The sequence below is a fragment of the Eupeodes corollae genome, chromosome 1 (genome assembly GCF_945859685.1).
Source record: "Eupeodes corollae chromosome 1, idEupCoro1.1, whole genome shotgun sequence".
Lineage (NCBI taxonomy): Eukaryota > Metazoa > Arthropoda > Insecta > Diptera > Syrphidae > Eupeodes > Eupeodes corollae.
This window is the reverse complement of record NC_079147.1, coordinates 81232191-81248146: the sequence shown is the minus strand read 5'-3', so window position 1 is coordinate 81248146 and position 15956 is coordinate 81232191. Positions and strand designations below refer to the sequence as shown.

Sequence of the window (15956 nt, the reverse complement as noted above, 5' to 3'; positions counted from 1 at the left end):
TGGTGTCTAAGCAAATCAATTTTAGCTTTTGAAACACTGCTAAGGTATGTAGATCAGAAAGATCTATAATTGGTCTTAAAATAATAGATCAGAATTTGATTCTTTAAAAAACACTAAAAATGTTGATTTTAACTATCCAGCAATTGAAAACGGTAAAATTGTCGTTTTGTCTTTTGATTCAAAAAAATGTTTACTTTGCATATGAAACACTTTAGAAATTCAATTGATCTGGAGAAAATCGGGAGTGTTTGGTGGCGCTATCGCCATTGTGTCGTGTTCAGAAAGGAAATAAGGTCTTTGATTTTTCTTCTCGAAGAGTTCATCAAGAACGTTTAAGAATGCTCTTCAGTAGGTTGACATCCCAGAACTAGCCAATTTAGGATAATTACAGATTTCCTTTCATGACTAAATATGGTGTTTAATTTCTAAGCTTATAAGTTCTGGAATGATCTTCAATAATCCTCAATATGTTGAATGCAAGTATGCAATCGTATCCCACTTCTGATATTAGAAATAATATAAATTTCCAAACAAAAAAATTGATATGCCACTAATTAGCAAAAACTAGTTATGTGGCTCACGTGCTAATTGAAAAATTCTCTTTAAAATTGGCTATAAAGGTCACTCATTAGAATAATAACATATCTTCTTTTAAATTAAAGTTAAAATTAGCTTTGATTTCAATAAAAAAAAAATTACAATGGTAATTAAGACTAAGTCATAATAGATTTGCCCTATGGCCGTCTTGCAGAGGTTACAAAATATAAACTGAAATTCTTATATTAATATTAATAATCTTCTTTAATTATATGCTTTCTACAACTTAATGCTGAAACTGCGTAGCTACGTATTTAGGATATCCCATCCTTTCTCTCCGTTTAAAATATTAATTGCATCATCTGCTTTTAGTACATGTTTTTGAAATGACGATTGGGCATCTTCGACATACTGCGAAAATCTTCCAAAACAGCGTTACATTTTTCTTTTAACAGATGAGGTATCTCATTTATATGAATTGTCAAATTCATTCCGCATTTGGGCGCTATTTTCTAGTTATGCTTTTTAATATTTTATTATGTTTGGTCTACATGTAGAGAAGAGTTCCAACCGGAACATCTTTTTCAAAAAGTAGGACAGAAGATACTTAGTGACACATTTTTTTAAGCAGGATACCTAAATATTTATATTTGGACACAACCTCAATTTCTCCACCACCCAATTGCCACTTTTCCCAAAGTGAATAACAACCTCCTGCGCTTCTGAATATTATGACTTTGGATCCTTTAAGATTAATAGTGCTATTTCAACTTTTACAATATGCACTGAGTGGGTTTATAACTGCATTCCTTGGATAGTCTCACAAAAGAAAACAATGTCATCCGGGGTTGTTGCATCGCGTGTTGTCTTAGAAAAAGCTTACGCGAGTTACGAGAGTTCGAGTCCAAACGTTTCATTATTTTAGTTGTTTTTTATTGAGAACTGCTCTTCTAAATTTATATTTATTGTTATTGTTCGATCGGATATATTTTAAATTAATTATTAATTTCCTTCCCCAACAATTTACTTTAGGAATTATCTTATAATCTGGTACTTTATTATTTGTCAATTTGACATTTACTGATACTCTACTCATATTCAGCCTTCTTGGAAATTCCTTGGGAAATATGTTTCTCTAGGAATTTTTCCCTTCGCGGGAGCAAGTTCCTACTATCGGGAATTCCTCACGGAATTCTTTTTCCTTGGGAACAAATTTTGCCCACATAAAAATAATGAATTCTTTTTCGAACATAATTTTGGAATGATCTGACAGTCACCTTTTAGTGAAAAAAATTGTTTGTTTTTGTCCTAGACCTAAATCTTAATTAAAAATGCAAGGAACATCATTTTTCTTATTAATTGATGAAATGCAACGAGAACAACTAAGTTTTTGTTGTGTAAACGTTTTTGGAACTCGAGCTTTGACTTCCTGCATTCTCATCACTTCCATTTCCAGGTTGTGCCTTGAGGTTTCATCAACATCTTCTTGTGAAACTCACTAATTTTGTCATTGGACCTGTGTTTTCTTGAAATGGTATTCCATTTCTTTTTGGTGTCGCTTCATAGCCTCAACTGTCGCTTCAACCTTATTGCAGCATTCTTTTTGGATTTCAATTTCTCGTTCCATAGCGATCTTACAAATTATGCCTTTTTGTGGCTTTTTTGTAGGACGGGGAGTTGAAGTTCTGTTTTCAATGTTCAGCTGGAAGACCAAAAGTTAAAGCATCTAATCCTTGTTTGGGCCTCCACCGGTTGATTTTTTTGTCTTTTGTTTTCAGACATTTTCTTCCTCACGTACTTTTTTTTATCATACCTTACATTATTTTTTAAATCATAGTTATAAACTTATCACCTACTTTTGTCCATTCAGAAATAGATTTTGTTGGTAGGCCCAAACTTTAAAGTTCTTCTTCTACTTCTTTCCAAAATTTTGATACATCTTCCTTAGACCGATTTGTTGTGAAACCATTAGCAATATCTCGTTTTTTGAAATTGGTGAGTGTTTGTTGAATTCGACCTTCAAAAGATACATTTTTATTAATATTTTGTTGAGAATTTGCTTACAGTGTTTGCTCCGCTTTCAATTCCGGCAACTTAATAACGGGGAAATATTCAAAGAGAAAAACACAAGATTTTCTCATGAAAAAAAAAGTTGCCGATAGGTATTTTTCCAATGGGATTTTTTTCCCAATTTCGAAAAATTCCAATACCAATTTTTCGAATATGGGAATAAATCCATGGGAAAAGAAGTGCCCGATAACCCCAATTACATGTTGATCATAAACTAATTTAATTACTGTTTAAGGTTAATATACTATTACAAATATGTAACTCGCGCAGCGATTGGTATGCCAGCTTAAAGCAAACCTGGTAGAATGGGTAGTACTATACCATTTTTGGCAAGTTCATTAGGTTAAACATTTCATGGAATGTCTCTTTGGCCCGGCACTCAGCAAAGATAACGATCGGCAGTTCTAGAATTTTATAAACCTTGTAGAAACAGAGTCTTTAAGATTTTATGGCAGCCTGACTCTAAGAAAATCAGGATTAATATTGATAATAAGTTTTTTTTAAGCCAGGTTATTCGCCATAAGGTCTGTCTCAAACACACTACAATAATTGGAAAGGCGAAATGAGAGATTTAATTTTAGTCGTTCAGAGAACACGCAACCACCCACCTCCTCATTAGTTTTTGATCCATCTTTGTAGAAGTGCAATGAATCATCTTCCAGGAACGCCCTATCCTCCCAGAAAGAGTTGGAAGAAAGAAAACAACAGTTTTTTTTCGACGATCTAAATCTGACTCATAGTAATTTTATTTGCGGGAAAAAAGTACTTTCTTAATAAAGGAGTTGTCTATGACTAGGTTATGTTCAAATATTAAGTTTTTGTTATATTTTCTCTCGTTAATATTAGTTTGTTTTTGAAAACACTACGAAACTACAAATATTTGTATTATTTCTTAAAATAACTTTTGTTTTTTGTTTTATTTTTCAAATAAAATATATTTTATCACCGTTACATGTCAATGTAGTTAGTTAATCAAGGACAAACGTTTTTTTTGTTCCTCTTGCACTAGCACTAAAAATAACTGAGTTCTTTTTAACCTTCTTGTTTTTACTTTTGTAATTCTGCTCTGTTCAAATATATAATAATAGTGAGTTCTTTTTTTGTTTTTGTTTGCTTGTGGTGTAAATAGAAATCTACATAGTGGAAGAAATATATTTATATAATATTTTAGCATCAATGTTTGAACTTTGACACGTTTTATTCTTTTTTGTGTTGTACAGTACAATTCTGTAAATATAGGGTTATTATTATTTTAATTTAAAAAAATCACTTTCACATGCAATCATTAATCGTTGCATCGTTATCTTAAATGAACATCACTCTTTCTTGCCTATTGCTGTTATCTTACTTCTCTATTTCGCTATCGTTTCCGTTTGGTTAAAAATAAAAGTCTAAAACAAAAACGATATGTTCCATCAAAATATTAGTCTCTGCATAAAACGTTTTTTGTTTTTGTTTCTGTTTGTGTAGTTAGTTAATTGACAAAGCACTTTTGAGTGTGCAGTTTTCTATTTAAATTAAATTGTGTGCATTTACAATCTAACTATGTAGCTTACAAGGACCCGCTCAGGATTGCGATACAGTTAAATGCAAAAGAAATAAATAAAAATAAATGACTAGATAAGTTTTAGTTAAAAGCTTTCTAGGTACTGATTTTTAGGTTGGAAATTTGCTTTTGAAGATTGAATGTTTTAGATTTCCTTTTGAACAATTATGTTCTCGTAACGCATTTTATCAGGTGTATCCCAGCAACTGTTGAGACATGTGAAAACCAGGACATTTCCGTATTCAATTGGAGCAGCATCGTCGTTTTGTTGCATTCGTAGCTTGGGAATGAGTGTGGATAGAATTTGAACTTCACAAACTGTTTCGCCTCCACAATTTGGACATTTCGGGATTGGTTCGCTTAGGGGTGCTATTAATAGTGGATGGCCATCACGAGAGTATCTGAAACAAATAATACGTTTATTTTGAATGATAAATGAAAATGGATGTAAATTAGGGATATAATAAAAATTCACACAAGGGTACTAACGCTACACTGTTGGCTTAAAAAAATAACACACTTGAAGTAAGTAGTTGGTCTATTGTGAGGACTTTTGAAGTTTTTGAGAATGTTTGAAATTATGAAATGACTGGGTTTATATAGAAGAAGTCTACTAAATGGAATTATAATATCACCTTTTTAGAAGATAAGAAAATATCTCAACCCCCTCATGACGCAAGTGTTTATATTTTGCGTTTGTAAGGTCTAATATTGAATACTGCAGTATAGTTGACCTTACAAACGCAAAATATAAACACTTTAAGGTGTGTGGATCGGAAAACTCCTTTGAGTTTCGCAATATGAAACCTAACATTGAACTGCCTTTAGCAACTAAAAAATCTATATGCTTTACAAAGTCAAGTCACAATCACACCAAGATCTTTTTTAATGGTTATAACGGACAATGGCATATGATTGATTTTATAGATACAATTAATAGGACAACGGTTTCGAGAAAACTCTTTGGCATTTGGTACAAATGTTAACAATTAGCTAAACACCAGTCCGATAAAAGATCAAGATCTTGTTGCAGGAGAAAACAATCATGTTCAGATTTTATACAACGAAATACCTTAAGATCATCATTCGTACAACTTTAAATTTATAAAAATATCAGGTATATCGTAGATAATTAACAAAAAAAGAAGAGGACCACGATGGCTTCCTTGCGGGACACCCGACGTAACATATACCGGTGGAGAAATAATGTTATTTAATGTGAAAACCTACTTTATTTATCTTCATAAGTAAAGCATCATGAATTACTCTGTCAAAAGCTTTAGAAAAGTCAGTGTAGAAAGCATCATACTGATAACCTTTCTCAAGTGCATTCAAGACTAAATTAATAAAAATAGTGAGATTAGTTCCAGTGGATCTACCAGCAACAAAACCGTATTGGTATGCTGAAATCATTGCTTTAAGAGAAGAAGTTAATTTGTCACAGATTAACTTTTCAAAAAAATTGGGAATTATTAAATAAATTATTTTTATAGAATCTCAATTTCCAGATGTTTTCTTACTATTTCTTCTTGAAAATTTTCCATTTTATTAGTTTTAGCTAGTTTTTTTTTGCTGAAGTTAATTTTAAATTTAGGCTTAATATTGTCAACTCAACCAGGTTATATGAAGTTCTAATGTCATCCATTACCTTAACCATTGCTGTAGAAAAGCTATGATAAGACTGTACTGAAGAGAGTAGATTATAATGGCAAGTGTGGTCTGATATTTGCTCCGCTAAAGCATTTTCAAAGACCTTTGAGATTTATAAAGCTTTTAAGTCCATGGAGGTAATAAAAGTCTAACATATTAGCAGAAAAAACGAAGAGAAAATCTTAAAAATCTACGTTGAATACTTTCTATTTTATCAATACGAACGAAATAGTATAGCGCTCATGCAACGGAAGCGTATCCTCTATCCAAACGTGACGAGACGAATTCAACATATAAGGCTTGTTTTTTTGGCACAGCTATCCGGGAGCTGCCATGTACATATTACAAATACAACACGAAGATGCGGATAAACCTAGGACTTAAATCTGACTTCGAATAAAAAAATTTACATTTTTTTGAGCATCGATACTCGATCGGAGAAATATTGAATTTCTTAGGTTGGTAACTCGGATAATCGGATAAATCAAAGAGTCTCGAAAGCTTTGTTCATAGAGTGGAACGCACTTTAAATGCGTTCTTTAATTTAAGTTTATTTTGAATTAATATTGAAACGTACAAATTAAGGAACGAGTCACACATAGTTGCTCTATGGTGCTTAATATTTTTCTTCTGTAATGTCGTTTTCTATTTGCGAGATTTAAGGTATAACTACAAGGGACACTTTTTGCAAAAGAATTTGAAAAAAACTACAAAAATAGTTTTTGACATCAGAAATAATCTTTCTGCATCATAACTTTTAATTTTAGGGTGGAAAACAAAATGAGTTTGAAAATTTTAACTTTTTGCAAAAAGTGCTCATTGTAGTAATACATTAAAATCGAGTCAATTTTGCGAATCTGACAGCTAAGAGAGGTGAAGTGAAGAAAAAGTGAAAAAAATCTCAAATTTCATGGAAAACTGCCAATATCCTAAAACTGCCTAAACCCACCGGGGACCGCACATTTATTTCAGGGTATCGCCCTATATCACTCCTTCCGTGAACAGAAAAAATTTTAGAAAAAATAATAGCCAAACGTTTATTTTGGTTCCTTGAAAAAGACAAACTGGTTGGCAAACGACAAGTCGCCTTTCAAAAAGGGAAGTCTACTCTAGACCCCCTTATCCATATTGACCATTTTATCTCCATATCATTGTCTGAACGAAATCATGCCACCATTCTCAGTCTAGATTTCCAAAAAGCCTTTGATAGGATCGGAGCACATATTGTTCTTAATCAACTATTAAAATGGAAAATCGGACCAAAAACATACATATAATCATTTCTTTCTAACAGGAATTTACGAATAAAATATTGCAACATCTACTCAAATCTACACCAACTTAAGAACGGCATCCCCCAAGAATCTCCACTATCAGGGGTGCTATTCATCATAGCTTTTAATGAGGTAAGAAATATAATAGATAGCTTTCATAAAGTCGAACAATCCAGATTTAATCATTTTTTCTAAAATTAAAGACCTCCACGAATTGGGAAATATGTTTTTTATTCTTCAATGGTGTAATTAATAATCTTATAAATTTAACCAAATCCATAGTGTTATCAAAAATTGATTATTGTTTACAAATCTACAGAAAATGCTCCAAATCATCTCTGGGAATTATCACAACACCTTCCACCACTCCGCTACCAGAAGCTGCATGAGAGCCATACGCTCAACACCCATCATTAACATATTAACTGAAGCTGGGCTTCTTCATTTATAGGACAGAATTGACTTTCTCACGGCTAAAATTATTACAAAAATTAACTTTTCATACAGAACACCCATCCATCCAGAAGTCAAAAAAAAAATGAATCGAAAGACACATCAAAGAATCCAATCAACTTTATGTAGGGCAGAAAACTACAAATTTCTTGGATGGAAACTACTATTTACAGACGCATCCAAAGGGGACATGTACACCTCGCTTGCTGTTGTTGACGCCAACGGTTCCGTTGTCTCCAAAGGCCTACTATCCTCTCACACATCCACTTTTACTGCTGAAGCGTTTGCTATATATCAAGTGATAACACACTCCCAGAAAAGAAAATCGATCATACTTTCCGATAGCCCTTCAACTATAAAGGCTATAGAAAACATTTAGAACTTGATTAAAATAGTAGAAACAATAAGACACCATCTCATCTTAAACCATCTCATCGAAACTTTAAAAATCATCTAGATTCCCGACAACGTTGGAATCAATGGCAACGAGGCAGGTGACGCAGAAGCCAAATCAGCGAAAAAAGAACCATTAAAAGCCTTTTTTCAGCAAAATAAAAAAGATTCTACCAATTTACTTCTAGAAAACTTGAAGTTCAAAAGAAAAGAATTTTGGACAAACTACAACCACTCATACAAAAATCTAAATCCCAACGGGGACAGAGCAATATATCTTTAAAAAAACCAAAGCTATAAATCAGGCTCAGCCTGGGCCACTCATACATTACACACAAACACCTGTTCAATAAAGAAGCACCTCCACTCTACTATCTCTGCGAGGATAACTCCACTTTTACAATGACCCACCTTCTTTCCTGTCCAAAAGTCTCTTTAACCTGCGCAAAACTATCAAAGCAAAACTTGCACCATCTTTTGAAAAATTTCAATTTTGACATTATAAGTTTGGTATAAAATATAATGACGAATTTAAAAATTGAAAACTCTATTTTAAAAAAATATATATATTAATAATAGTAACTACCTATGTACATATGTATCTATGTATTATATATCTTATCTTTTAGAATTAAAAACTTAACTTCCCTAGTAGATAGCCCTGGCAGCTAATTTCTAGTTTAAATTTGTAATTTATTTACCATTTAATAAAATTAATAATAATAGTGATCTACATATTTGAGACTTGAGATTAAAAAAAAATTGGTTTCAAGACTCAAAAACTGGATCTCGATCTTCTCTGTTTGACATTTGTCGTTGTTTTATTTTAAAAAAAATTATGTTTATATGAAGCGATTTCGTAAACAATTACAAAACTAGATTTCATCTATTATTAATTTTAAAGGAAAAATCTAAGATTTGTACACAAAAATTTAAAAATAAATTAGAAAACGACATAAGTTAAATATTTTTTAAGTTTTTCTGACTACAAATTTAAAAACAATAATGCAGAAAACTTAATTTTTGGTTTAAAAAACTATTTTTGTAGTTTTTTTTTAAATAAAAGGCGCTCCATGAGTTCTCCTACCGTCCAAATTAAACTTCAAGTCTTCCCTATTTCACAAACAAATTTCAGTTTCGGTCTTTCGACCCTGCATATAATAAATGGGCTACCTATAAGAACTTCAATTTCATGAATGACGACAGACCAAATCTACGAGCAAAACCAAAATAACAAATTAAACTTTGAACAAATGCAGATGGATGTACAAATGGAAAGTCAGGTAAATAATAAAATTCTTTCTTAAAATATGTAGCATCAAGAAGAAAACCTAGACAAAGGAGGAGACGGAGGCCTTGCTGGTCTTCTACGCATGTTTGGTTTTATTATCTAACAGCTAGACAAGTCTACCAACTTCAAAATAAAATAAAACAGCTGCGGATACGTTTTTTTTGGGAAATAGAATTTGGCTGCAGATAACGATGCCAAAAAAATACGCCTTAGAAATTGCATTGCGTTTGAGTGTAACGGAACATGTTTTTAGAGCAGTAAGTATTGAACAAAAAATTAACTCTGTCATTGACACTGTACAAACCGTAACAAATACCACACGGAAGATTAAAAACATGAGATTGTAAGACATCATAGTTCATAGTTTTCATAGCAACGAAAAGTACCCAGAAAGGCAATTCGCCAAAAATCAATGTTTTAGGTTCAAACAAATCATAATCATGATACCTTCATAACTTAGATAATCTTTTAAGAGTACATTTGGAATAGATTGATACAAGTTATCAGAGAATAGTTTTATCTAGTACTTCTTGTCTGTTAAAGAATTTGGTTTATTGATTCATGCCCAACGTTACTTTACGTTATATAAAATACAAAAAAGACAAATGATTCTAAAAACAGAGTAAGAAAAACAAACAATTACAGTGCGATCTTTTCTCAATATTTAACACCTCTTAAACTGGACATCAAAGAACTTTTTGATATGAAATGGACAACGGCCTAGTCATTGAAAGCTTCGGTTCCCATCGATCACCGAAATCAAGCATCAGTAAGCGTGATTAGCAGACAGATGAGAGACCGTCTCAAAACCTACCGCGTGCTGTTGTCATGTGTTATTTCAGCCTGTTAGTCTTTCTCTTCTGTCCTTCTGTCTTGTATTAATGTCTTGTCTTGTTATCACCTTACATTGTGAAGTCGCTCAAGGTGCTGTGTTCTCTAGTCTGTACATTTATGTGCTGAGTAGTGTGAAATGTAATGATATGAAATATTCTTCCATAACCAGACCATCCTCATGCCAAGATACATTTCTCAGTACCGTCAGAGTACTAGAGTCCTCATAGAACAAGCTGGAGTTGGTATAGGTTAGGGATGATGTTCAACTTGGGGGCTTGCTCCTTCATCAGACCACCTCACCTCGTCACAACATTATCCTCAGGCCTTGTAATTTTTTTAAAATCTATTCTAACGGTGTTTTCACCAATTTCAAACAATAAAAAATCACCTTATTAACTGGCCCGGATTAGACTGAATACTGGACAAGAAATTATGGAACATAATATCGCCATGCACAGGTATGCCTTTTTCGTACATCTCTCCGTCGCCATCATGTCCTCCTCCGATGCCACCACTCATACCACTGGATGCAGTTGGCGGAGTCAAAGGACTACCAGTGCCAATTGAATCTTCTAGCTTTTTGTATTCCTGATACAAGTCTCGCACATGATCGCTCAATCCGAAGTAATTAGTTGGAGATGAAACATTTCGTTCTTCGTCGACAGCCAAAAAGAAACTTCTCAATGTCGGATCTGTGATCTTACACGGGTCAGTGCCACTTTCTTTGAGTAATGTCATCAAATTGCGCTCTGGAATTTGTGGTGGCTCCACGAAAACAACATCCGATTCCCCACCTTCGATTTCAGCACAAACTGTTTGAACATTAACTGTGCCGTAGGCACCAACTCCTGCTCCTCCCATACCTACACCGCCACCACCACCACCACCTTGTGCTCCACAATTTGCATTCTTGTCATCGACATCCAAATTGTCCAGAGCACATATCAGATCGTTTTCCATCGAGTTACTTTCGTCTTCGTCATCGGACAACCTCGAGTTATCCATTTTTATCACATTTCCGTTTTCCTCATTTTGGTTTAGATCCTCACAATCATCCCCCCAATCGTCAGCTCCCCCACACCAGGATATTTTCTGCACGGTTGATGATTTTTTGTTCTTCATCCCAGCCGCCGATTCGATTTCACAATTGGAAGTATCGAGATTCTGAGTTCGCAGACAGAGCCATCCCTTGCTGGTGGCCGAACAGCTTGGATGCAAACACGCAAACACATAGAGAGTACGATGGAATTGGGAATTATCCAGCGGAGCATATAATTGCACGAGTAATGGACGAACAGAGCTACATGTTGGACAATTTGGCACTTTAATATCTGCCACCGGCCAGTCCTTTAAAAGAATCAATCAAACTTTACCTGAGTCTGGATGTTATGCAATATTAAGGTATATTTACTTACAGGACACCCTCCGATTTTATTGACAGTGCTATTCATTAGATTCCTGTGCTTCTCTGTGACCTCTTCATCCTCGAAGCCAAGATAAACAATGCTTTTGCTCTTTGCCATAGTTTGAAGAGATTATTTAGCTATTGATTTTTTATTTCTGTTTGCTTATAATAACATGGTCTTATTAAATAAAGGAAAAAAGCAGCACTGAGTGTAATCAAAGGAAATCAATTGGAAAAAATGCAATTTTCAATTAGGGGCACGTGCAACTGGCATGTGCAGTCTTCCTTTCTTCTTCTTTTTGTAGATGGTCGGAGCACTGGACAGTTTATGGTTTTATATTTTTCTTGTTTAATATAATTGAATGTGTGAATACTCAAGAATTTGATTTACTTTACTTCGACTTAAATTAATAAAATATGTAAAATATATTTTGTTATAATATAAAAGGGATTTTATACAATTTGTTTTAATTGGAAATTTTGAAACTTTGTTCTGCTGTTCTGTCTTCTGTCTGTATAGGACAGCAAAGGTAAACGTCACAAGTCAAGTGTAATGAAATGACAGATAGTATTTGGTGGTTTTGTGATCGACTAACCACACGAAGAGTCTAGATGAGTCATTTGGTGAGTTAAACTGAAATTTTTTCACCAACGATGAAAACTGACTTTTCTTGTATCTACTGAAAACATGGAATTAGAAATCAATTACACTCCGTTTTAATTAAAATAGTATCATTTTATAAAACAAACTTTTCATTTTGTTCAATTTTTATGCATTAATTTACAATTTTATGATAATTGATTGACATTATAGATATGGGCTGCCAACTTCACGTTGGTGTCATCTATTTATTTAACGCTACGTCTTATCTGCGGATTTCGTCATATTTCATTTTGAAAAATGTACGTAGTTTGTCATGTACATAAGTTGTCACGATTGTAAAAATGTATAACTTCCGCCAATCCAAACATTGTCGTCGTCAACCATGAGCCATGCTGACACTGCTACTTCTATAAACGAAGTACTCTAGTATCAACAACCGACGACGAGAAAGATGCAATGCGATTTATTACACAAGCTGCAAGATATCCAACGTATTACAGGGTTTAAGTTGTTAAATAAGTTTAGAATCAGATAGTCTTAAACAAGTCTCAAATAAAGAAAGAATATAAAACGAAACTCTTTTACTTGCATGTATTTTATGGCGCAAGAATGCAAAAACAATCTTCGTAATTGGATGAAAGTTATCATAAAATACTTAAGTAAATATATTGTTGATATCAATCCCTGTTGTTTTTATTCAATAAACTTACTGACAAGAATAAAAATAGAAAACAATAAATTCATTGAACACAAGCATCTGATGTTGAAATAGTTATGGTATGAATAATAAGAGATATTTTTTTTTGATTTTTAGTTGGCGCTACAGCGCGTTGTGCTTCTGGGCCTTAAGTAATGACTTTTGCCAGATTACTTGAACTCTAGCTTGCTGCCTCTAGTTTCGAATACCAAGTTGACGTGCGTCGGCCTCAGCTTGATCACTCCACCGGAGATGAGGCCTGCCTCTGCTTCTTGTTCCCTCAGACTTGGAGTTGAATACCTTACGGGCTGGAGCTTCGATGTTCATTCGCTCGATATGCCCAAGCCATCTTAAGCGTTGAACACTCCGTTTTTTATCAGTGGCAAGTTGCTGTACAGCTCGTATAACTCCTGGTTAAATCTACTCTGTCAGATGTTACTTTTCCTGTCGGAGCAATAGATCGTACACCGAACCTTCCTCTCGAAAATACCAAGAGATCCTTCATCCGCCTGAGAGAGTCCATGCTTCTGCACCATACAGCAAGACTGGGATGAATAAGGTTTTGTACAGTGTCTCTTCAGTACTTCGCGATAGGGTCTTATTCCTCAACTGCTTGCTTAGGCCAAAGAAACATCGATTAGCAAGGGTAATTCTGCGTTTGATCTCCACGCTGATGCCATTTGCAAAATTAACATCAGTACCCAGATGAACAAATTCGTTTACCAATTCGTTCACATAATACGCTGGACAAGATCTTGTACGCTATGTTTAAAAGGCTAATGCCTCTGTAGTTGGCGCAGAGAAGGCGGTCACCTTTCTATTGGATCGGACAGATGGAGCTTAATTTCTACTCGTCGGGCATGCTTTCGTCCGAATAAAATTTAAGTAACCAGCTGGTGCTAGTTTGATCTCACTCTGGTCGGTTGGGTGGAACTCTAGCTCGTCAACCAAATGGATTTGACGTGGCTGCTTGCTGGCAGAATCGTTGACTTCATCACCATTAAGCAGCTGGTTGAAATGATCTTTCCAGATTTTTAGCATTGACTGCGTCTCGACTACGGTATTCATCTCCTTCCTGTTAAAACATCCCTGGATCTACTGACTTCACGCTGCTCATGGGTTTTTTTCTTTCTTCTGAGCAAGCAGTTCTCAATCCTTTTCTTGTCAACGTAGCGCGAGAAGATCGTGTCCTCCTTTGCTACCCCAATTTGTATGCCTCCTTTTGGTTGCCTGAGTTCATTCGGAGTAAAACCAGGAGTTCCTTGGTGGCGGCACCTCTTCTGCAGCATTCCTGATGGATTGTTTGCAAAGCTGCCAGTGGGTCTCTGGACACATCTCGTCCGTTGTAGGGTTTCTCGCAAGCTATAGGGATGTTCGGTCGGCAAAGGCATTGGCGGTATCCTCCTGCTGCAGTCTTCCAACGTTGAATGTTCACCTCGTGGTTGTTGTTCGCCTAAGAGCTTACATAGATATTCGTACGCGCAGTTTAGCACCAACTAGATAGCGATCGGAATCCATGTTGGCTGATCTGTATGTACGAACGACAAGGATACTAGATGAGTGTCTTCCGTCAATAGCAACATGATCGCTTTGGTTGCATGTTCCATCATCGGTGGACCGCCAAGTACCTTTCCTCTAGCCCATTCCATCGCATCTCCTCGAGGTCTGTCACATCAGCTTTGATTTCGGCGAGGGCATCGGCAAGCTGCTCTGCTTTGCGTGGTCGGTTGAGTGTACGCACATTCCATGTACATACACGTAAAACTTTTTCCGTTTTTCGTTTGCGGGGGATGGTGGGGGAGGGGTTGTCAGCATTATTAGTCCGTTCATCCGAGGCTAAGTCATGCTTTCATCACACTTTAAAATTTTCTTTCATGGTCGGCTTGAGAGGCCTGCGCATGACTGAAATCGTTAGAGCTGGTTCTTCAGAGCGATATCTGGCCTTTTGCTCCTACTTCCTGAGAAGGTAGAGAAGGATCCAATGGATCCAACGTTCGTCGTTAGTTCACCTTTCGGCTATCCAGCGGGCTCCACTAGAAGGTGATGATACGATTTTGCACCACCAATAGATGTCGTTAGATTGTAATGCCATCAAATTCTACTGAAAGAAGAAAGTCGTGAGTTTTGAGTAAAAGGTTTCTTTTGATGTATACGATTTTTTTTTATAGAAATGGATGTATATTTTATTATAAAGAAGGATACGGTTGCATTACCATATGCCTTTTACAAATTTTTAATAACCAATTCGTACATTTACTGCTGTTTGTTTGTTACGGTAAATTTTACCGCAATAGTTGTGGCTGCAAAATATAGGCAAAGTTGAGGGCAACCATGGTGTCATCAGCCACAGGTGTACCTGGCCTTGACTTCTTTCGACAAGGTCGAAAATGCCGGCGGATGAAAATGGGTTTTTAACGCCGCGTTTTTAAAGTCGCTTAATTTAAATTTTGGTACAAAACTCACACCTCAAATCTCGCGTGTAATATTAATAGTAATAGGAAAATGCCTAGTTAAGAGTTCTTCTCGATTTTTGTTTTTCCTTGCAACAATCCTCGAACACTTTTTCTCTCTGTTTCTTTTTCGATAACTTCACGAGTTCCATATTTGAGGTTTTGAACCGATTGTGGAAAAAAATGCAAGGGTCTGCTTCACAATTTCAAAGTAAAGTTCAGAGTTAATTCACTTGCAAGATAATCAGCAGTTAAAATTCACAAAAGCGTTTCACAATATCTTGGTTGGTCTTAATAGGAGTTAATGTGTCAAGTAACTAATTAGGTGGTCCCCATTATAAAGGAGATAATTGACAGCTAACAGAATCAAAAACACTATAAAGCAAGGATATTCATAATTGTTAAATTAAAATGGACATTTATTGGACACCTAGATAATAACAACACGAGTTTAGAATTGACTTCATAAAATATTTGAATTAATTAGAATTTCAAGCTCATTTTCCATAAATGGGAATTTGAAAAAAGTAAATATCATATCATAACCTTTTGGTTGTACAGAAATAATACAAATGAAATCATTAAAATTCAAAAATTGAAACTTCTACTAGCTTGATCAGAGTTTTGTATACCTTTACAGTATACTTAGGCATTAGGCATGTATAACAAATGTGCACCACCCTTTTTTGATTTGAGCTTTGAAGCTGTTCTGTGCCTAGTAAAGATAACTTTGAGTTAATGAACGATGACAA

At 34.9% G+C, this 15956-nt stretch overlaps 1 protein-coding gene across 1 annotated transcript; it reads right to left on the bottom strand.

The window, feature by feature from the left end:
• Window positions 1-3315: 3315 nt before the first annotated feature.
• On the bottom strand, window positions 3316-11983 carry LOC129941571 (programmed cell death protein 2-like). Its single transcript, XM_056050245.1, has 3 exons — window positions 11464-11983; window positions 10437-11395; window positions 3316-4554 (listed from the first exon to the last, which is right to left on the bottom strand). The coding sequence occupies exons 1-3, from the start codon at window positions 11569-11571 to the stop codon at window positions 4299-4301; spliced, it is 1323 nt and encodes a 440-aa protein (XP_055906220.1). The 5' UTR covers window positions 11572-11983; the 3' UTR covers window positions 3316-4298.
• Between the last annotated feature and the right edge of the window lie 3973 nt (window positions 11984-15956).